This window comes from Macrotis lagotis, chromosome 2 (genome assembly GCF_037893015.1).
Source record: "Macrotis lagotis isolate mMagLag1 chromosome 2, bilby.v1.9.chrom.fasta, whole genome shotgun sequence".
NCBI lineage: Eukaryota > Metazoa > Chordata > Mammalia > Peramelemorphia > Peramelidae > Macrotis > Macrotis lagotis.
This window is the reverse complement of record NC_133659.1, coordinates 197,809,617-197,834,219: the sequence shown is the minus strand read 5'-3', so window position 1 is coordinate 197,834,219 and position 24,603 is coordinate 197,809,617. Positions and strand designations below refer to the sequence as shown.

General features: G+C 35.8%; 1 protein-coding gene across 1 annotated transcript in view; it reads left to right on the top strand.

The window, feature by feature from the left end:
- NSF (N-ethylmaleimide sensitive factor, vesicle fusing ATPase) overlaps window positions 1-24,603 on the top strand; it is a 205,881-nt gene that overhangs the window by 141,023 nt on the left and 40,255 nt on the right. The window contains exons 16-17 of the mRNA XM_074224391.1: window positions 19,450-19,516; window positions 21,597-21,676. Coding sequence (XP_074080492.1) covers window positions 19,450-19,516; window positions 21,597-21,676 — 147 coding nt within the window. The remainder of the gene's footprint in view (window positions 1-19,449; window positions 19,517-21,596; window positions 21,677-24,603) is intronic.

The following is a 24,603-nucleotide window of genomic DNA, read 5'->3' as shown; positions in this document are numbered from 1 at the left end:
TCAAGCTGAACAGTTGGTAGTGAAATTATTAGTGATGACGACCAAGGTATAATAGGACTTCTGAGTCACATAAACAACAAGATAACAGACTATACACTTTCTCTGCTCCCCATGATCTCTCAAATCTCTTCAAAATAGAAATGATTCACCAAAAATAAAGCAACTTCAAATCATTCCATAGTCTAGAACACCTAGAATCCAAAAGAAAGTTTTAAAAAATGATAAAACCCAGGAACTGTTGCTCACTCATCATTCCTTCCCCCCCATCTCAATAGCAGTCCCAAAGCTTACATCAAAACCCACCCTTAGCCCCCAGCCTTCCCTTCCTTTTTCCAGTGCCTTGGACACTTCAGTGTCAGGCTGCAGAAGTTTGTTCAGGCCTCAACAAATTGACCTCATCCCTTCAGAATCAAAGCTGCCAGGGACAGCAATCCAGAAGAACCAATGCTGCAGAGCTCTGAACTGACAGTGCCAGGTCAGATAACTGAGAAACAGGGAGTGGGGCAAGGTCATCAGGACAAGAAACAATGTAGTTCTCCTTAAAGTCTGAGAGATAGTGCACAGCATTCAGTTGAGGCCAGTTCATCTTACTCAAAAGTCAATTGGAGGGGCGGCTAGGTGGCACAGTGGATAGAGCACCCACCAGCCCTGGAGTCAGGAGTACCTGGGTTCAAATCCAGTCTCAAACACTTAATAATTACCTAGCTGTATGGCCTTGGGCAAGCCACTTAACCCCATTGCCTTGCAAAAACCTAAAAACAAAAGTCAATTGGGACAGAGACAGACTAGTGAACTCTGAATTACACAGAGCGGGAGAAGACTGAGATGCTGTCACATCCAGTCCCCTTGGAAAATGCATTCAGAGGGAAAGGAAGTGAAGGATAAGAAAGTAAGGGGGGTGAAAGACTAAATGTACCAAAAATTACAGAAAGATGAAATCTCAAAGACTTTGAATAGCTGAATCAAGAAGAACAACAGTAGAACAGAAGGAAATATGAACTCCAGATCTAGTAAGTTCAGGCATCTATGAATAAATCCTGTAAAATAAAAAAAAAAAAGAATAAATGCTTGCTGAGACAGGATCCTGTGTAATCTGAGAACATGGAATCACAACATGCTATTCCTGAGTGATTTAAAAGAGAAATGAGGGGCAGCTAGGTGGCACAGTGGATAGAGCACTGGCCCTAGAGTCAGGAGTACCTGAGTTCAAATCTGGCCTCAGACATTTAATAATTACCTAGCTTTGTGGCCTTGGGCAAGGCACTTAACCCCATTGCCTAGCAAAAAAAACCTAAAAGAGAAATGAAAATTATGAGAGCAGAATTTCTGTGTGTGTGTGTGTGTGTTTGTAAAATGAATAGAATAAAAAAAACCTGAATATGCCATGGCAGGCCTCACCAAAGAAACAAAAAGAATAATAGATTGTTATTTACTTCTGTATTTTTAAATTCTCAGTCTAGAAGAAGAGAAGCAAAATCCAAGAATATTTAAACAAAATATGTTCTCTATGCAAACCAAACATCAAGATGAAACAAAGACAATCTAAAGATCATAGGTCTCCCAGAAGAACATAACAGGAGAACAAAAAACCTTAAGACCATAATGAAACAAATAATAGAAAGGAACTGCCCAGAACTTCTGAACATGGAAAACTAAATGCCACTTGAAAGAAGTCATAGTTCACCTCCAAGAAAAATCTCAAGGCTGCAAACTCCCAAGACACATAGTGGTTAAATTTAACAATTCAGTTAAAAAATAGCAAGTTTGGGGTGGCTAGGTGGCACAGTGGATAAAGCACTGGCCCTGGAGTCAGGAGTACCTGAGTTCAAATGTGACCTCAGACACTTAGTAATTACCTAGCTGTGTGGCCTTGGGCAAGTCACTTAACCCCATTGCCTTGCAAAAACCTAAAAAAAAAATAGCGAGTTCTAAAAATCATTAGGAGAGACCTTTAAATACAAAGTAATGGACATTGGAGTAATATGCCCACTAAAAACAGGAGAAGGGAATAGAAAACTGTTGTGAAGAGCAAGAGAGTTCAGGCTATTATGCCAAGGTGACATTATAAAGTCATTTTCAGCTTAGCCCATACAGGATAAAAGATGGGGAAAAAAATCATTACTAAAGAAGAGTTTGAAACATTTTAAGAAAGATTTAGAAGAGATTATTTCCTTCTTAAATTCTTCAACAAAAATGACAACAAAAATGTAGGGAAAGTGAATAAATGTAGAAGGCAAAAACATTAATAGAATGAAAATATATACATAGTAAAAGTAATTTCTAAATGTATACAAGGAAAGAGGAGTGAAGGCAGAGATCTGGTAAGAGGTAACAGTAAAAAAAAAAAAACAGACAAGTGGTATTATTATGGACAGAGCCTAGTGACACTGCCTATAGGAGAATGCTTTATAGGACTACATTACAACATAGAGGGTACACAAAAAGGAGGGAGGGGAGCAGAAAAATAAAGAGGATTAAGTGATATGTCAGTGTCAAAGAGCCAGCAATGAGGGTCTTAGAGAAAGGCCTATAGGGAGAATAAGTGAGGAGGCTGAAGTGAGGGAGAAATGGAAAAAAGGGAAAGGAAGGTAGCCTTACCTTATTTTTTTTATAATTTATTTATTTTAGGGTGGCTAGGTGGCACAGTGGATAAAGCACTGGCCCTGGAGTCAGGAGTACCTGGGTTCAAATCTGGTCTCAGGCACTTAATAATTGCCTAGCTGTGTGGCCTTGGGCAAGCCATTTAACCCCATTTGCATTGCTATATATATATATATATATATGTGTGTGTGTGTGTGTGTGTGTGTGTGTGTGTGTGTGTGTGTGTGTGTGTGTGTACACACACACACACACATACACACACACATATATATATATATATAATTTATTACAATTTTTCCCCTAATCTTGCTTCCCTCCCCCCCCCACCACCACCACAGAAGGCAGTCTTTACATTGTTTCCTTGCTATACATTGATCTAAGGTGAGTGAGTTGAGAGAGAGAGATCTTATCCTTAAGGGAAAAAAAGTAAAATATAAGAGATAGCAAAATTACAAAATAAGTTAACTTTTTTTTTTATATTAAGGGTAATAGTCTTTGGTCTTTGTTCAAACTCCACAATTCTTTCTCTGGATATAGATGGTATTCTTCATCACAGATACCCCAGAATTCTCCCTGATTGTTGCATTGATGGAATGAGCAAGTCCATTAAGATTAATTATCACCCCCATGTTGCTGTTAGGGTGTACAGTGTTGTTCTGGTTCTGCCACTTCATGCAAATCCTTTCAGGCTTCTCTGAATTCCCATCCCTCCTGGTTTCTAATAGAACAATAGTATTCTATCACATACATATACCACAATTTGTTCAACCATTTCCCAATTGACAGATATTCACTCAATTACTAATTCTTTGCCATCACAAACAGAGCTGCTATAAATATTTTTGTACAAGTGATGTTTTTACCCTTTTTCATGATCTCATCAGGGTTGTAGACCCAGTAGGAGTATTGCTGGATCAAAGGGTATGCATATTTTTGCATATTTTTATTGCCCTTTGGGCATAATTCCAGATTGTTCCCTGGAAATGTTGGATGACTTCACAGCTCCACCAACAATGTATTAGTGTCCCAGTTTTTCCACATCCCTTCCAACATTGATCATTGTCTTTTCTGGTCATATTGGCCAGTCTGAGAGGTGTGAAGTGGTACCTCAGAGAAGCTTTAATTTGCATTTCTCTCTCTCTTTTTTTTAAGGTTTTTGCAAGACAAATGGGGTTAAGTGGCTTACCCAAGGCCACACAGCTAGGTAATTATTAAGTGACTGAGACCGGATTTGAACCCAGGTACTCCTGACTCCAGGGCCAGTGCTTTATCCACTGTGCCACCTAGCTGCCCTGCATTCCCCTTAATAAGTAATGATTTCAAGCAGTTTTTCATATGACTATGGATAGCTTTGTTTTCCTCATCTGCAAATTGCCTCTGCATATCCTTTGACCGTTTGTCAACTGGGGAATGACTTTTTTTTTTTTATAAATTTGACTCGGTTCTCTATCTTAGAAATGAGTCCTTTGTCAGAAATAATAATTATAAAAACTGTTTGTGGTGGCCTTACTTTAGAGACAGGTGGGAGTTCCACTGATGAAGGTCCTGTGAGGGTAGAAAAATGAATACCTTATACTACATGAAGCCTGGGGGATTTGGTACTTTAAAAATCTACTTGCTAGGGTAAAGGGGGGAAGAAACTAGAAGCACTGAGGATATCTAGCACCTGGAGGAGTGGGAGAACATGGACAGGGAGGAGATAGCCAGGCATATATAGAAAAAAGTAAACAGCAGAGGTTATAGATTAGGGTACATAATCAGTGATGTGGTCTAGTAGGAGCCCTACAATGGGGCAGGTTCCTTCTGACACACCTACAGCAATTGGAATTATCCTAAGAATGGCAAAACTATACAGGACAGTGGCTGAGAGGGCCTAAAGACCAGAACTGAGAATGGATACCTTGGAAACGTTGTATGAAGAATACAGAAAAAAGAGACAATCAAGATAATTATAGGGGTCAAGAATCAGAGTAAACAGAGAACATGGATAATGAATAAGAAATTAGTCTTTTATGGAAAAGGAGTGCCAAAAAAATGAAATTTAAAAAACTAATGAACAAGGGTAGCTAATGGGGAGGAGAAGAAGAAAAAAAAAGAAGAGGAAGAAATATAGAATCAGATAAAAACAGGAGAGAGGAAGTAAAAATCAAAACCCTAAAAAAAGGGTTTTGGGGAGGGGAGGCAAAGGGGCAAGTGGAAGAGAGCTAGCTGGAACAGAAATATCTTTTAAAAAATGAAAGTAGCAACAAAAAAAGATTATATAGCAATTTTAGTTAGTCTTTTTTAGGAATATACTTTTCTTGGGGGCAGCTTGGTGGTGCAGTGAATAGAGCACTGACCCTGGGGCCAGGAGGACCTGAGTTCAAAAGTGGCCTCAAACACTTGATAATTACCTAATTGTGTGGCCTTGGACAAGTCACTTAACCCCACTGCCTTCATAAATTAAAAACAAAAAACAAAAAAGAATATACTTTTCTTTAACTTAAGATTTTAGCCAAAATCTATAGCAGTGGTTCTTAACCTTTTTTTGTGTCCTGGACTCCTTTGACAGGCTTGTCAGTGTTATGGAGACTTTCTCAGAATGCTTTAAATGCAAAAAAATAAAATACAGGGGTGGTTAGGTGGCGCAGTGGATAAAGCACCGGCCCTGGAGTCAGGAGAGTACCCGGGTTCAAATCCGGTCTCAGACACTTAATAATTACCTAGCTGTGTGGCTTTGGGCAAGCCACTTAACCCCATTTGCCTTGCAAAAAAAATACAATAAAATACATAGAATCATAAAGGAGAATAATTGAAATGGTTCTCAAACTACACCTCAGATTAAAAACTTCTGATTAAAAGAAATAAAGCATTGGTTTAGGAGATAGAAAGTATATTGTTGCCTCCATCTTTTGTTCTTGCTTTTTTTTTTAAGGTTTTTTGCAAGGCAAGGGGGGTTAAGTGGCTTGCCCAAGGCCACACAGCTAGGTAATTATTAAGTGTCTGAGGTCGGATTTGAACTCGGGTACTCCTGACTCCAGGGCCGGTGCTCTATCCACTGCACCACCTCGCCACCCCCATTCCTGCTTTCTTTTGCACAACCCAAGTGGGAGTATACTTAATTTTTTTTCTTTGACTAAATGCTTCATCAAAAATACTTGTCTTATACTTAGAATTACCATTCATTGCTTGCAAGTTTTCATATCCTGCTTATTCTATTTAATAAACAAGTCTGGAAATCATTTTTACATAACTACCCCTTTCAATAAAATACAGACTTCTGATTGTACACTTAAGATCTTTCAACCAGCTGGCAGATAATGTCAGCTTATAAGTGAATACACTTAGCCACCTCCTCAAGACTAGATTGTCAAAATGGTAGTTTTAAATTACATTTTCTTTACCAAATCTTACCTATCAGATGAAAAGAGTCTTGTATGAAGGAAATGAGAAAGAAAACAAAAAGACTTGATTTTGGTGCATAGAAAGACCTCTTGATTACTTTTATTTATGTACTTATTACTTTATATATCCTTTTACTTATGTGTAGAAAATGATAGAAGGAAAAAATGAGCAAAGGTTTCTTAAGAAGTAGTATTTAATTTTAGTTTGTTTCTTAATGCTTTCTAGGTTACACCCAGAAGAAAGAGTTAAATAATTTGATATAAATAAAATATTTGAATAAGTTAAGTTAATGTCTATATTCCTGTAAAGAGATCTACAGATGTGTGGTACATTATAGTTTTCAAAGGATCAAAAATTAATGGAAGACAGTTTTCACTAGTTTTGCAAGAAAGAAATAATCTTCTCTGAATGTCTTTCTATAAATCCCATTGCAAACTGATGTCTGCACAGAACAGAATGGTGGTGTCTAATCCTCTTCCTTTCATGGCTTAGTCTACACAAAGAGCAGAGCTAGAAATTGGGTCTTTTGACATCAGTTTCTAAGCAACAGATTTTGGATGCTTTTGGTTAACATCCTAATATATTTTTTGCATGGTTTGTTGAGATTGTGAACCTTTTTTACCATAGTGTACTTATTCTCAGGGAGTCTAGTAAATTTGTATCTTTAATTCTGTTAATTAGCTCCCACCAAACATATATAATAGCACATAGATATGTAATCTTTTTTCTTAAAATTTGCACTGCATTTTATGACCCCTAGCTGATTAAATCCTAAAGGACACACAAAACAGAAAGGATTTTGTTATTATTAGAAAAGTTTTAAGTTGAAAAAAAATTGTGTAATTTAATCTCATTCAGTAAACATTTGATGAGTAGCTGCTATTTATGGAACACATTACGCAGTACTGATGAAAATAAAAAATTTAGAACAAAATTTAGGGACACGTGTCCTTGCCCCCATTGAATTTATACTTAGATCATAAAAGACCTGTATTTTCTTTTGGGTGCTAGACATGTGATTTCTGATATTTAGGAAGTTCCTAATGAAAAATCAGCCTCAACTAATGCAGATCAATACCCACTCTACAATTTATAGCCTTAAAGAGTTACCTTGGGAACTGAGAAGTTAAATGATTTGCTCTAGGTTGTAATATATGTCAAGGGCAGGAATTAAACCTAGGTTGGCTTGTCTTCAAGACTGGGTCTTTATCCCCTGTCCCACACTATGTAAGTGTCTATAAAAATAAACATAATATATAGTAATGCAGTATAAGCACTAGAGGATAAATCAAAAGTATTTTCTAGTTGGAGAAATGAATCAGGAAGGTGTCATGGAGGAAGTGAAATTTGAGTGGATTTCAAGGGGAATTCAATAAGGATGATAGAGGATAGTACAGGTTATAGAGAATAGCATGAAGAGAGGCAGAAAAATTCAGCTTTCTAGAATTATTTTCCTTTAAATGGTTGAACATTTCAGTATTTCTTCATTATTTCTTTTGAGTCAAGGTATAGTCTAAGAGCATATGGAGTACAAGATTCTGAGGGGATATTTTTTTTTCTCCCACTATTATTTTAAACAATTTATTTTCATCTCATTCCTACTGATTAAATATTTTACCTTTTTGTTTCTCTTGACTCTAAAAGACTATGATACAAAGGAATTGGAGGACAATTAATACTGTTAAACAGGAGTTAGTTAAATAGGAGTTTAAATATTGTTTGTTTTTTGTATTTCCATTTCATTATTTCTGTTTGGCTCTGGTCTTGTTTTATCAGGCATACTTGGAAGTTCTCTGTTTCATTAAAGGTCTGTTCCTTTGACAGATATTACTCAAATTTGTCAGCTAAGTTATTTTTGATTGTATTTCTTGATCTTTTTGCCTTTTCCATTCTCTTCTCTCTTGTATAGGTGTAGCTGACATATCTTGTATGATCTTTCCTATGACTTTGTGATACTCAAATTCCTTTCTGACTACATGCATCCTTTTTTTTTCTTGACTCAGAAGCGTTGGATTTTTGGATATGGTGGTATTCTTTGGAATTTTTAGTCCAAGCTTTCTTTAGGAAATTACTAGTAGATTCTTTCAGTTTTTACCTTGCCCTCAAGTTCTTTTTATGTTTGTAGGTCTAGGCCATTTTACTTATGATTTCTTGGAATATAATATCTTTTTTAAGGCTATTTTAAAAAATTGTGGTTTTTCAGGAAGCCTTTTCATTCTTATATTTTCTCTCTTTTACTTGTTTTTCAAGTCAGCTGTTAATTTGCCTGTTTTTATAAACTGGTAATTGCTACCTTTGTTGCGTATATATTTCTTTGTAAACAACCCAGTGACTTGAGTTATTGTACCAGTTGCTTTTGACTCTTATTTTCTAGTGAATTCAAAGTCATCATATCCCTGCCATCCTTTATCCTGCTTACTATCCAGGTCCTATAATTTTTCAAGATCCTTAAAGAGCAAGAGAATCAAACCTACTTCACCCAGAAAATAGGAAGGAAAATCCATTTAGATATACATTTGTTGAAGGTTTGATTACTGTAATTTTAAAGAACTTTAGAAATCATCTAGTGAAACTCTATTTTTTATAAATTTGTATTATATTAATCATAACTTGCTTAGAAAATAATATGTACATGATAATTTAATTTGGAAATTCTTCTATACATTTTTCTTTATTAGTTTGTTACATTTGTAGAAGATGTAATTGTTTACATATACTGAGAAATTTAATGAGAAAGTACTCTTACAGTATATAATTCCATGGGTCTCACAGGCCAGTATTCATTATGAAAATTGATCTATGGTTTTCTTTCTGTTTTTGTTCTTCCTGGTTTAGTTATCAGCATTTGTGTCATAAATGGAAATTGATAAAATTCCTTCTTTGTCTATTTTTCCAGATAGTTTAAATAGTATTGGAATTAAGGGGGTGGCTAGGTGGCGCAGTGGATAAAGCACCGGCCCTGGAGTCAGGAGTACCTGAGTTCAAATCCTGTCTCAGACACTTAATAATTACCTAGCTGTGTGGCCTTGGGCAAGCCACTTAACCCCATTTCACCTTGCAAAAACCTAAAAAAAATAGTATTGGAATTAATTGTCCTTTAAGTATTTGTTAGAATATACTTGTGAATCTATCCAGTCCTGGACATTTCTTCTTAGAGAGTTCATTGATGACTTGTTTGATATGTTTTTATAAGATAGGGTTATTTAAGAATTCTATTTCCTCTTCTGTTACCCTAAGCAATTGATATTTTTGTAAATCTCCATTTCACTTAAATTATCAGATTTAATTTCATTTTCGTTGTTGTACATTGACTTTTTTCATTGTTGATATTGATAAATTGGTTTTATTCTTTCTTTTTTTAAAAATCAAATTAACCAATTGTTTGTCTATTTTATTCTTTTTTTCAGAAAATCAACTCCTACTTTTATTAATTAGTCTAATAATTTTAAAATATCACTCCTTGAAGTATTTTTCAAGTCATTTGTTTTTCCATTGAGATATTTTACAATTTCCTCTATTTTTCATTCTTTTTACTTTGTTTTGACATTGTTTTATTATTTTACAAAGTCTTATGGAATCATTCTACTTTCTCTGTTCTATTTTCTTCAATGAGCCCTTGTATCTTTTTCCATTTAGCCAATTCTGCTTTTTAAGGAATTCTTTTCTTTGGTGAATTTTTCTCATTTAGCCAATTATGTTTTTTAAGAAATTCTTTTGTTCAGTGAAATATTATGCCTCTCTAACAATTGATCAATTTTTTTCAAAAGGTCTTATTTGTGCAGCATTTTTCTGTGCCTCTTTTTACAGTTTTCTGGCATCATTCTCATCCCCCCCCCAATTTTTTTTGCTGTCACTCATAATTTGATTTTTAAAATCCTTTTTTGATCTCTTCTAGGAATTTTTGTTGGGCTTGTGTTCAATGCAACTTTTTTCTAATTATAAGCTGCCTTGACATTGCTGTCTTCTTCTGAATTTATGTCTTTTTTTAAGTATTTTCTTTTAATTTGGTTTTTTTTTAGGTAAGTTGTTTTTTTGATGTTATTGGTTGTGGTTTTTATTGCAAGGCAAATGGGGTTAAGTGGCTTGTCCAAGGCCACACAGCTAGGTAATTATTAAGTGTTTGAGGTCAGATTTGAACTCAGGTACTCCTGACTCCAGGGCCAGTGCTCTATCCACCATGCCACCTAGCCACCCCTGAATTTATGTCTTGATCTTCCCTTTCACCCTAGTAGGTCCAGTTCTTTTTGTGTGTCTTTTGCTCATTTTTCCAACTTATTTCTTGATTTTTAACTCCCAAGATTGAGGCTTTTTATGCTTCTGTTTTCAGATATAGTTTACAGATTTGTGAGTTTTTGGTGTTTCCGTGGTGGTTATGATCCAAGAAGAGGCATTGTCATTGTTTTCCTGGCCTGTGCTCTCATTTTTGCCAAGGAAGGAACCTTGTTCCTGCAGTTACAAATGCTAGTGCTCCTTTCTGCCTTGAAATTGAGACCAGGATCTGTGTTCCTTTATGAATGAACATAAGCACTCACTCCTGGTCCCCGTAATCACAAGTACTAATGATCCTCTTGATCCTGAATACAACCTGGCGAGTCAGTGGCCACATGTAGTCAATTCAATAGGGTCCAGTACCTAGTGCCAGCAAAGGTTCCCCGTAATCTTTTTTCTGTCAGTTGTCGGACCCCTTACTGTTCCTGGGCCGTAAACTCCTAAAGCTACTTCTGCTGCATTCAAAGCTTGTAACCTTTGCTTTGCTTCTAGCCAATTCCCAGTCACAGAACTCTCCTGTCAACTTCTTTGTTCACTCTGCCACTCCAGAATCCAATTTAAAGTATTATCTTAAAGTTTTTCAGAGGGAAATGTTGGGAGGGTTTAGCTGAACTGTTGCCTATATTCTTTCATCTTGCACCCATCCACCCACAAGAAGTATTAAGTGCCTGTTCTGTCCTAAGGCAGAACTTATATTCTATTGCAGGAAACAACATGTATATAGAAAATTCAATACAAAAGAGATTCAAAGTAGATGCAAAATAATTTCCAAGAGAGTATTAGTAAGGGGAGAGGATAACTTTAAAGGAATCCATGGTTTCCTAAGGTAGAGGTAAAGAGGGAGAGAATCCCTTCTACAGTGGATGGCAAGCAGGCCAGTTAGGCTGCAGTGTGCAAAGGGACAGGGGGAGAAGGGAGATGGCATAGAGGGGAGGGAGTTATATACATTAAGTCTGGGGAAAGGTGAGTTGGAGCCAGATTGTGAAGGGGTTAACAATAACAATTGTGAAGAATGTTAAAAAATGTTTTTACATGCATTTGGAAAAAATATATAAAATAAAAAAATTAAAGACAAATTTTTTTAACCTAGTAGACAGAAGAAAACACATAGACTCATGCTTGAAGAATGCCAGTTTGACAGTTGGGTTTCCTGGAGGATGGATTAGAAAGGGGAAAGACTGAGTGCAAAGTTAAAAGTTGTTATCGTTGTCCAGGATAAGGTACTGAATTAGAATGGTTGTGGAGTAGTAAGAAGGGGGAAGATGGAGAGAGCATAAATTCTGTTTTGAGCAAGTAGAATTTGAATTGACTGTGGGGCAATTATTTGGAAATGTACAGTAGGCATGTAAGATTAGAGGGAAGAGTCTGGAACTAGATATATAAATCTGAAAGACTTCAACATGGAGATGCTAGTGAACTAATGAGATGAGACAGATTGATAGAATAACCTTAATTCCAATCCAAGTGTAAGACTAGAACTGTATCCAAAAACTCATGCATGAGAGGTCAGCCATGTCAAATACTGCAAAGGTCAGAAAGCACGTAGACTGGGAGAGATATTTAAGTGACTTACCAACAAAAGATATCAATAAAATTTTATTTTTTCAAAAAAGATAACTGACAGTCTTGAAGGTAGGATTTGTATTTGAGTAATAAGATCAAAAGACATATTGCAAAGGAAGAAGAAGGGAATAGGAGGTATGAAAGTGAGGCAGGGAGACAGTAAGGGTGAATAACTTTTTCTAGGAATTTGTCAGTGGAAAGGAGGGAGAGACACAAAATGAAAGCTTGAAGGAATAGTAGGGTCAAGAGAAGGGTTTTAAGGGATGGGGTAAAGATTTAGGCATGGGTGTTGTCTCTCAGGAAAGAAGGGAAGATTTACGTGCCTACTCTCTGCAAGACACTGCTGAGAACTTCACAAATATTATCTCATTTGATCCTCACAGCCACCCTGGGAGGAAGGTACTTTTATTAGGTGAGGAAACTCAGGCAGACAAAAAAGTGGAGTAACTTGCCCAAAATCAAACAGCTAGTAGGTATCTAAAGCTTAATTCAAACTCTTCCTGACTCACCAGGACCAGTTTCCTAAACCTTTGCAAACTTAGGTTCCTCAGGGAAGGAACCAATGTAACAGATAAGGAGAATTAAAATTTTAGAGTAAGATTAATTAAAAGGTCAACTCCTAGTGGGAGATGGGAGATCCAGGCCAAAAGTAAAGCATATTGCAAGAAGGGATATTTTTTGTCCTTCAATTGGGGAATGGCTTAGCAAACTGTGATATATGTATGTTATGGAACACTATCGTTCTATTAGAAACCAGGAGGGAGGGTAATTCAGGGAAGCCTGGAGAGATTTGCATGAACTGATGCTGAGTGAGATGAGCAGAACCAGAAAAACACTGTATACCCTAACAGCAACATGGGAGTAATGATCAAACTTGAAGGACTCGCTCATTCCATCAGTGCAACAATCGGGAACAATTTTGAGCTGTCTGCAAAGGAGAGTTCCATCTGTATCCAGATAAGGAGCTGTGGAGTTTGAACAAAGTTCAAGGACTATTCCCTTTAATTTAGGAAAAAACATAGCTTATTGTCTGAGTTTGTTACCTCTTAGACTTCTTGTCTCTTCTTTAAGGATGTGATTTCTCTCTCATCACACCCAATTTGGATCAAGGTACAACATGGAAACAAAGTAAAGACTGACAGATTGCTTTCCGTGGGGGGGGGGGGGAGTAAGATGGGGGGGAATTGTAAAATTCAAATAATATCTTTAATAAAAATAAATTTAAAAAAAAAAGAAGGGACATTTTTCCCCCTCAATTACTGGGGGGGGGGGGGGGAAGGGGAGATGGGAATGATATGGAGATGATTTGAAATGTAGAGTTGGAGATAAGGAGCTTGACAAATGTGAGGTGAGATGAGGTCTTTTGATGAGAGGGAAAGTGTGAGGAGCTAAAGTTTTGGAAGAGAAACTATTTAAAACAATGGGTATAGAAATCTAGGGAGAGAAAGAAAATCTAGGGCAGGAAGAGCTCAATAGAGATTCTTGTAACATACATTTGAGGTGAATCTGAGCAGCCCTTCCTACAGCAACATTCAGCAGAGTGGATACAGCTGAGTATTAGGCACAGAGCAGGCGAATACTGTAAAGGTATGCAAACCCAATGTTATTCTTATCTATAAATTAAGAATCTAGGGCTCAGATAGCTTGTGAGGTACACAAAGCTGCAAGAGTGAATGGTGGGGCCAGGTCTTCTGACTTCTCCAATGATTTTGTTGTTTGTTTGTTTTTCCCATAACATCGTTTTACCTATTTGTATTTTAATTTTCATTTGGTTGCTTTAGTCATTGAGCAATTGTTGAGCTCATGATATATGTACTTTATAATATCAATAATAGTAATTTTTAGACTGCTGGGTCCCAAATTCTCTGACACTGGTATTTCATTTTCTTTCTTATGCCTCTCCCCTCTCCTAAGTCAATTCATATAAAATTGTAGTGGCTTTCCTGGCTTAGTCTTTAAATGCCTTTTAGCCCTTTCGCCTGGCAACTAATCTCTTATCATTTTCCAGTTAGTGGAGTGTGATAGTTTTCTTTGTTTGGTTTCTGCTGGAGTCCAGGGCAATAAAAATGGAAGGGAAAAGGCTGAAAATACTAGAAGTAAATATTAAAAGGATGGAATATAACCATGGAGCATGTGCTAGAGCATACCCAAAGATCCAAAAGAAAGGAAACAAGGATATTCCAATAAATGTAATTAACAACTGACTTGGGGTAGGGGTCATATCTCTGATATACATATATATTTAATTTTTATTTATTTTTCCAACTAAATGCAATGGTAGTTTTCAACAGTTTTTTTTTGCAAGGTTTTAAAGTTCACATTTTTTTCTCCCTCCTTTCCTTTCCTCCCCTTTCCCCTTGACAGAAACCCAATCTAGATGGGTTATACATTTATAACCATACTAAACTTAGATCCATATTAATCCTGTTGTGAAAAAAGAATCAAATCAAAATGGGAAAAAAAATAGAGAGAAAAAATAATACATATGACAACTTTTAAAAATTGGAGATAGCAAGCATCAGTCTATATTTAAACCCTACAGTTCCTTTTCTGGATATGGATGGTATTTTTCATCAGAAGTCTTTTAGAATTGTCTTTGATTATTGTGCTGCTGAAATGAACAAGTCCATCATCACCTAATGTTACTATTAGTGTGTATAATGTTCTTGTGATTCTGGTCACTTCACTCAAGCATCATTTCATGCAAGTCTTTTCAGACTTTTCTGAAGTCCCATCCCTCATGATTTCTTATAGAACAATAGTGTTCCATCACGTTCATATACCACAATTTGCTCAGCCATTCCCCAAGTGATGGGCATCCCTTCAAGTTTCTACTGATATACTTTTAAATTTAATCTGCATTGTTAACTTTTTTCTCCAATACTTTATCATGTCTAAATAACCAACAAACAAATCAAGCTCCAATTTGCAGCATTTACCAATTTCTCAGTTGTAAATGCTCACATTGAAAATTTAATCAGCTCTTTGAAACTGGTTCATGCCTACTGGTAAACACTCTTATCCAACAACCACATCTTTAGTTGTTATAAATAGGAGAGTAAAAGTATATGACTGTCAAGAAATCCTTTAGACTATACATACATAACTAAAATCAGAGCTTGTCAAGTTATAGAAATCTTACATGAAGAATTGAAGCTCAACCTGAAGATCAGGAGATGCAGTGTTTTTCATGCTATCTCAATTAACTTGAAATCAGATCAAGGCAGACAGCATTTTATTTTCAAAGTCAGTAGGTTATTGAGATGGTTGCAAGAGCCAGGTTATCCTCCCTGGCTACTAATTAGCCCATTAGCAGTTCTTTTACTTTTAGCTATAGGCCTTGAAAAATTACTGCCTGTGGGCTATTGTAGCTGAAGCATTTTTCTCTTTGGATGCTAGACAATCCAGTGGAACCACTAAAGTGTAGTTTATTGCTTTATAAATAATCTAAGAAAGCTGATAAGGATTTCGAGTACAATCCTTGGGTTCTACCCACCTTGTCCAACTGTGAGCCTCTTTGCAGAAGTACCAAGGGGACCTAGGGAAACGGACCTTCTAGCATTGTGGCCTTGCAAGTTGCTTTGAAGGTGAGTTTAGATCCCAGAAATGTGTATAGCTGAGGCAATAGCCTGGAAGTGCTGTTATAGTTCAGTTCTTAAAGAAATGATGGGAGCTCAATGGAGATAAACTTATATTTGTAACAAACTTTCAGTAGAATTTTAAAAGATATTTTCATTTATGCAATAAAATTTTTCCCCTTCTGATAGCATATAAATATATTTATAAATAAGCTCTTCTCTTTCTTTCTGAGACAACTGGTGGCACAGTGGATAGAACATTGGCCCTAGAATCAGGAACACAAGTTAAAATACAGCCTCAGACACTAAATAGCTATGTGATCCTTAGATCATTACCAACCTGCCTTTACAATTTTATCTCACATTACTTTACCCTTCAACCAAGCCATGCTAATTTCTCTGCATAATCCTGCCCCTTTCCCTTTCTCTGCTTCCACTTTCCTAGCTCTGTGACTTCTAAAAAACTCCTATGACTGTCATTTTCCTTGTCTATGAAATGAAGGAATTTGACTAAATGACCTCTGAGATTCTTTCCAGTTCAAGAAATACATTCCTATGACATATTCCTAAATTGTGGCTATTTCCCCAGATTCTGTTTTGGATACTCTATACTATTTTGGTAACATCATCAGCTCCCATGACTTATAACTCTGTTCAGATGATAAATATCTAATTACATTCTCTCTCTTGAGCTTCAGTCTCACATGACCAATTGCCTCTGATACATTTCAGACATTATGATATGTAACATGTCTTAAACAGAATTCATCTCCCTTCAACCCCATCACTTTTTAACTCTCCTGTTTCTGTCAAAGGCACCACCATTCTCCTAGACATCAAGTTTTCCTAGCATTATCTGCTCCCTCACTCTCATTCCAGATATCGTATTAGTTGTCATATCTTTCCATTTCTATTTCCACAAAATTTCTTTCACCTTGATCCATCTTATAGCCACCTACAGTTCAGGCCCTTCTTACCTCTTGATTTGTTGTTTAATTATAAAAGCTTTTAAATGGTTTCCCAGCCTTAAATCATTCGTCATTCTCATTCCAGTTGAACTTCTGCATTTAATGTCTAAATCTGAGTTTGAACTCAGGTCCTCCTGACTCCAGGGCTGGTGCTCTATCTACTGCATCACTTAGCTGCCCCAGAGTGGTTTTCCTAAAGCAAAGCTCTGATAATGTTATTCCCCTACTCCAGGGATTCTCTTTTGCCTCTAGAATAAGACATATTCCCTATTTGGTTTTTAAAACCATTCACATCCTGGCTCCAACCTATCTTATCAGCATTATTATCTATATCTCCCTTTCCCATACTTTACAGTCCAGTCAAACCTGTTCTTCTTGGTTTTCTTTATATGACACTTCAACTCCCATCTCCAAATCTTTGCCCAAATCATCTCCCCTGCCTGGAATGCATCCATTTCTACTTCATAGAATTCCTCTCTTCAAGATGCAACTTAAACTACCTTCAGGAGGAAGCCTTTACTGATCCTCCTACTCCTAATGCTATACCCTTCCTAATCTATGTTTAATTATTAACATATTTAATTACCTAGTATTTTCTATATATTACATATACATTTATCCTGTATATACTTGCATTTGTACTTGTCTCCCTTTATAGAATGTAAGCTCTTTGAGAGTAGACAAAATTCCATTTTTTTTGCATTTATATTTCCAATACCTAAAATAGTTCCTAGCATATATTCAGTGCTTCTCAGGGCAGCTAGGTAGCACAGTGAATAAAGTGCCAGGACTGGAGTCAGGAAGACTCATCTTCCTCTCATCCTGTGTTGACCCTGAACAAGTCACTTAATCCTGTTTGACTTAGTTTCCTCATTAGTAAAATGAGCTGGAGAAGGAAATGGAAAAACACTACAGGATCTTGGTCAAGAAAGAGTTGGACACAACTGAAATGACAATATTAAATGCTTGTTTCTTGTATCTTGCTTTCCTTCAACTTCTTTGAGCACATTACTTAAATTTTTTATGCATTTACCACTTGTCATTTTTATTCATGTTTATATCCTATTAAACTTTATGAGGATAGGGACCATATTATCTCTCTGGACTTCAGATTCCTCATCTGTGAAATGAGAATGTTGAACTAGATAATCTCTAAAATTCTTTCCAGCCTTCAACCTTTGATCTCTAATTTATATTTTCTTTTAGCATCTGCCTTGGTAAATACTCTAGATTGTTAATAATTGTTGATTGAGTTGAATTAAATTGTGTTTTCCTTCCACTCACTTCTTATCTGTCCCTTCATTTGCCTTCTCTCTCAGTGGGCTCTACCCTAGGAATATTCTCAGAATCCTAAAAGATTGTCCCTGTTAAACTACTTAAATGACAAGTTGTCTGCTGCCCCAAGGAAGAGAAGAAAAACTCCTCAAGAGAAAAGAATGTTCTTGACTTGGCAGCCTGGTCCTTTTGTTGTGCCCCTTTCTTACTGGTTTTGGGAAACAATATGTAATATGTATGTATGAAGGGCAGCTAAAGGATACAGTGGATACAGCACCAGGTCTGGTAGTTCTCTGATAGGGCTCTGATAGTGCTCTAGGTCTGGAGTCAGGAAGACCTGATTTCAAATCTTCCTTCACATACTTAGCTATATGACCCTGAGCAAGTCACTTGCTCCTATTTGCCTCAGTTCCCTCATTTGTAAAATGAACCAGAAAAGGAAATGACAAACCACTCAAATGTCTGCCAAAAAGAAAAAACAAATAGTATCAGAAAGGATTGAGTGTGAATGAAATGACTGAACAACAATAACAACAAACAACAAATAAAATATGCACATTACTGACTGACCTCAGACAAGTCACTTTATTTCTATGGCTCTTGGTTCATCTCTAATATGTGCTTGAACAAAAGGATCTTCTTGCACCTATCAAAAATCAAGAAATTCTCAAAATCAGAAATGATTTTGTGATCTTCTGTCTAGGTCACTGGAAGAATTGATAGCTAATACTGTGGAGTATTTTGGAGTAGATGTATGGAAATTAGGAAGGAAGTTCTTTAGGAGATGGGTCAAGGAATGAGTTCAATTTTAGACAGGCTTAGTTTGAAGTAACCAGAGGATATCCAAGTGGAATTGTCTGATTGGTGATTGAAGATGTCAATAAACATAGTTTATAGAGTTTCATTTTGAGCTGCCTAGGGTTAAAACCAGAACTTGAGAGAGATTCACCTGATGTTGATATATAGAATTTAGGGAAATTTAGCAGGTCATTTAGGAGCCTCTTTGAGTGAGGTAAACAAATGTAGAGTGGTAGAAAGATCCTCAAATTTGTAGTCAGAGCACTCAAGCTTGAATCCCTATGATCTATGTAATCATGGATGATGCTTCACCGTTCTGGGTCTCAGTTCCCTCATTTGTAAAATAAGGAGTTGAATTAAATGCCTTATAGCTTACCTGCCTGTTAAAAAGACTGATTCAGGTGGTAATGGAAAAGAAGGGACCAGTGTCAGAAACATTTCAGAGAAATAAGATCATCATTGTTAGACTGACTATATGATAATGTAGTCAAGGTGAACTTCAGATTTACCTAGAAAATTACACGTTAGATGTAACATAATGGAAGGAGCATTGGAATAATTACTAAGTTTCAGATCTAGTAGAAACTCTTCGGTTAACTACATCTACTTTGGTCAAGTCAGCTTCCATTCCTAGGTCAGAGTATCCTGTTCCATAAATTAAAAGGATTAGACTAAGTGTTGTCAAATGTAACATTTTAGGATTCTGGAATTCTGGTGTGAATGAAATTTTACTATTTTTGTCTAAGCATTGCTTAATAACAATAGTTACTCAGGGCAGCTAGGTGGCACAGTGGATAGAGCACCGACCTTAGAGTCAGGAGGACCTGAGTTCAAATCCACCCTCAGACACTTAATATTTACCTAGCTGTGTGAACTTGGGCAAGATACTTAATTCCATTGCCTTGCAAAAAAACAAATAATAATGATAATAATAATGACTAAAGTTAAATTTCTTGAGATATGTCATACTCATGAAGCTCGGGAAAATAATAAGTGGCATTTCTCTCTTACAGATCTTTGATGATGCATATAAATCCCAGCTCAGTTGTGTGGTTGTGGATGACATTGAGAGACTTTTAGGTGAGTTATATATATTGATGTATATATGGTATACAATAACTTATATTTTTATTATAAAGAAGATAAGTATTTATAAATTTAGTTTAGGGTAGTCTACTGAAATGCTTTATTTTTATGGAGATGCAGTAGAAACAGCACTGACTTTGGACACAAAGCATCAAATTTTGGCTCTGCCACCTACTGTAGAATCTTCAGCAAGTTTCTATGTCTGTAAAATAAAGGAGTTGGGCCAATTGAACTCTTAAGATAATTCAAGCTTTTAATATATGATACTATGTTCTAAGGATCCTATGATCCTTAAAGTCATCAGGTGTTTATTAAGAGCTTACTATGTACCAAGCTCTATACTAGGTGGTGATGATAAAAGTAGAGAGAATGGATAATCTCTATAAAAAGCTTATATTCTAATGGGGAACAAACCAAGGTATATGGGGTGGAGGTTGGAGGCAGGAAGAGAGGAAAGATTCTATGAGACAGGTGAAGAATGAGTGCAATCAATGCAAGAGGGCTAACCAGTACAGAAGAGTGGATTTGGCATCTAGTGTCATGTGAGAAGCAGAGACAAGGTCAGTCTAGCTGGATCATGAAGTGTAATCACTAAAGCTAGAGAGAGAGTTTGGGACTAAGTTATCAGGTCAGTAGAGTTTTTCCTATGTAAATATCTACAGCCAGAGGGGGCCTCTGAGCATCTGGACTGCCCTGGTCTGGCCACTGTCATCTTGTACTCTGCCATTTCCTTAATAGTCCTCACTCTGGGACTTCTGCCCACCCAGGAGCCATGAAGGGGAAAAAGTAACAAAACATGTAGTGTGAGTGGAGAGTATAAAGTGAACTAGTGGATCTGTTTTAAGTATCAACTAGCACAGCCATCTTCATGTTCTGCTTGCTGCCTTTCTGCATTATTGCCTAAAAGAGTGTTTTCATCAGGGAAACCCATATTCCACCACCCGCTCCAAAAAAAAAAAACAGCAGACTAGGATCTGGAACAATTGCCCCAACTTGTTGAATTTTGGAGGTTACTGCCTGCAGTTCACTTGCACTACAGCAAAACAGCACTGTTTATGTGCTAACTGTATGCTATATTCTCCTTTGTTTCTTCTTTTAGCAGACCACACACTAAGGTAGATGGTCTCTTCTTCTGCATGCTAAGTAATTATTTCTATTCTACCTTCTTCCAACATCTAGTTTATGGAGATCGTACCAAATATGTTCTACACTGAATAACTTCCATATCTCTGTAGTTTATAAGTACTAGGAAGAAACTGATTGCACACATAATGCACCAAAGTTACTAACAGAAATTGAAGGGAATTAAGTACAATATACTTTATTAACAATAGTGGTAATAAAGTATACGGATAAATCTTAAGGGGTTAAATAGGTAGGGAATGATGGCTAAATTCTTGTGTTTCTGCTATTAGTTACATAGAAGTACCTTATGCATGCAATGTGTAGTAAATTATTTAAATAATATTTTAGTAAGGGTTTAATAAATGCTTCTTGATTATTTATTCATTTGCAAGGACTGAATTCTTACAATTTTCATTAATTCCTCAAAATAACTTAATAAAATCAGTCACACAATCTTAGAATTGAAAAGAGTTTCTAATGTCAAGACTAGTCTACACTTGATTCAGAATCCCTTCTAGTCTGTGCCTAAAGAGCCCCCTTTATGGAAAATCTTCTCAGGCTACCCATTTCAATTTGGAGCAGTTTTAGTTATTATAATGATTTTCTTTGTGTTGAGTCAAAATATACCCCTGAGACTTCCATGAACTGTGCCTTTCTGTATACAAACAAAACCAGTCTCTAGTACATAGTGATAGCCTTGAAGTACTTGAACACAACTATATTGTCTTCACTGTTATATATCTTCTCTAAGCTAACTATCTCCACTTTTTCAACTGATATTCAAAAAGTATGGTGTCCATTCTCTTCCCTCATCAATCCTTATTCTTTTATCTTGTTTTTAGGGATACTTGAATATTGCTTAGGACTTGTTAAAAAGTATCATTTTTGATACTCTGTACTTTCTGTATATGTGTGTTTTAATCGACAAACATTTATTTTTATCTTTTAGATTATGTCCCTATTGGACCTCGGTTTTCCAATCTTGTACTGCAGGCCCTTCTTGTATTACTGAAGAAAGCACCACCTCAGGTAAAATCAGTAGCAAAACTCAATAAGTAATGGAAATGTTTATTAATGTTTTATGAAAGATAGAAACTTAATGCTTTTCGACTATGAGTAAAGTTAAGATTTGGGGGAATTTTTGTGTTTTGTTTTTGTTTTTGTTTTTGTTTCGCTACTGTGACTTCATGGTGTAGAAAGTCCAGAATTCCAAGTGTGGAAACTCCTTCTACTAGTATAGATCATTATGTAACTATAAAGTACCAATGATAAAAGGATTCCAGAGAGGTATTCTAGTCCAGTCCCCTGTTTTCATGTAGGTGACTATCTAAACAGTTTTCTATTTTCTTGAGCATTTCCATGAATGGAGTCTTCTTTCATAGACCTTTTCAGTATTTTAATCTTTCCAATTATCAGAACCTTTTGTTTTTCTGTTGGTTGATAAACCTGAAATAATTTTTTAAATGAAGGAAAAAATCCCCCCCATCATTTCTGTTATTGTATTTAGAACCTATGAGAGGTCATGCTTTAGGCCTAAAATAGGTTGAACAAACAACCTATCCATTCTCATTTATCTCTATATTAAACTTTATAAAAGTTTCTATTTTGGAGAAACTTAAAAATATTTCATGAAGATATTTTTAAAAATTAATTTATATAGAAGTATTGGTTTTCTGATCCATTACTGACTTGAGAAGGATGTCTACAGTTCAGATTTTAATTAATATACTTAAATATTTTACTCACATATATTGGAATCTATGATTTAAAAATATTAAAATGTATAATCTGCTGGTACCTGATTATGTCACAAAATACAATTTCACTTGATTGACAAAATAAGCAAGCTCTTTTTCACCCTGCAACCTTAAAGATATGACAGTTAAAAGCCAAATAAAAAAGTTTTAAAGTCCTGACTTGAAAACATTAATTTAAGAATGATTTAATCTTTTATCTGAGATTGGAGTTTACCTAGGTAATATAGAAAATTTATTTGAGGGCATTTAAATGGCACAGTGGATAGAACACTATCAGGAGGACAGGAGTTTGAATCCAGCCTTAGATACTTGATTCTTACTGTGTGGCTTTGTGCAAGTCCCTTAACCCTGATTGTCTCAAATCCAGGGCCATCTCCAGTCATCCTGATTCATATCTTGTCATTAGATTCAGGTGACTCTGGAGGTGAAAGTGAGACTGGTGACTTAGCACAGCACCCTTTGTCTTAAATTAGTTCATGTACTTGTCATGGCATCACCCAGATGTCATGGTCTTCTTCAAGAATGAAGGACAAACATTATAGGAAATTTTAATGATGAGCTAATATAATTTTTAATCTAATAATTTATTATTGTATTCAAGATAGTGTAAAGAAACATAACTTATAAAGTCTTTGGAGAATTGTGTATAAATTGATTTAAAGGGTTTTATGATTTAAAGGGTTTATTATCCTTCTGTAAACTTAATAATTAGAATTTTAACTTTTATCAGGTATCAGATTGGGAGAAGAGAATATACAAATTTCTATTACCAATTTCTTCTAATGTTCACATAAATCTAAAGTTACTGTCTTCCATCCCTCAAAAAATACTTTCTGAGATCTATTTTTCCTTCCACAGCCTTCATTTGGTAGTATAGGCAGATGGACTATTCAGGGTACACTCTTTCTGACCAGTAAGAATTGTTATAAAATTTATTCTGGAGGTAGAACAAAGGAACCATCATTTTCCATAACAGTCCCTCATCACAATATTTTTAGTTACACATTTTTACCTTTTGCTAGACTTTGAACAAAGGAAATTAAATTTTGCATGCTTCAAACTTGGAAATACTTTTTATTGACCTGAGATTGTAGTGATAGAGGCAAACATGTAGAAAAGGAATACACATCCTAAGTTGGACAAGAACAGAAAATGGATTATTTACATTTATAGTAAGTGGTTTTAGGGTAGGATTTTCCCCTCCTTTTATGCACTGCATAGTGACTAGGGTAGGCATGTAATAAATAACGAATAAGAACACCTGGGGTATTGTTTGGAGGGTTGGTGAGTGGAAACATTGATTAAGGGAATTAATAAATAATAAATAAAGGACTTCATAAACTTCCCAAAGATTGGAAGGGGTGCGCATTTAATATGTCTGATATAATTTGGAAAAGAGCTGAAAGGCAACAATTGTATAATCAGTTAAACCAGAATTTCTTTAAGAAATTGTAAATATGCAGATATATGATGGTGATTAAATAATAAAAGGGAATGAAATTTAGTACTCTGGTAAACACTAATTGTCATTAAAGTCTTTTAAAGCAGGAACTATCATTCTATTCTTATTCAGAATTTGATCATTGTAATCTAGGCTTAGGTGAAATGATTCCTTTTTATATTTGGATGTGGGAAAGGAAAACTGAATAGTTACACTATTTCTGGGTGGCCTATAATTCCCCAAATAAAAATATTATTATGTGTTCTAACATGTTTTTAAAATTAGTATAAACTGTTACAGAAAGCAAGGAGAATCTTTCAGGTAGATCCTATGTCAAGAATTTTTGTCATTAAAATACAGAAGCATTTTCCTTTCCAAGCCATTATCAGTAAGCCCTTTCTAGTGAATTTCTGAAGTAAAATATTGAGGGTATTTGTCTTTGTAAGTTTGGCAAAAATTGTAGAAACAGTGTCATTGGTAGGAAATTTGGCAATAAACAGTTCAGCTATAGGCATTCTTAAAAAAGAATTTAATTATACTGATAAGCAATCCACTAATAATAAGCCACACAGAAGCCTTAATTTTATATATGGTATGATTCTACGCAGAAAAATCATGTGTACACATGCCCAAGCAAGACAATTACTTCAGGGGAGCTGTGTTGTGTATCAAGATACTCCCTACCCCCACTTTTGTCCCCCTGCATTGTAAATTGGTTCACTAAAGCTGGCTCACAAACCCTCCTGATCTCCTCTGTA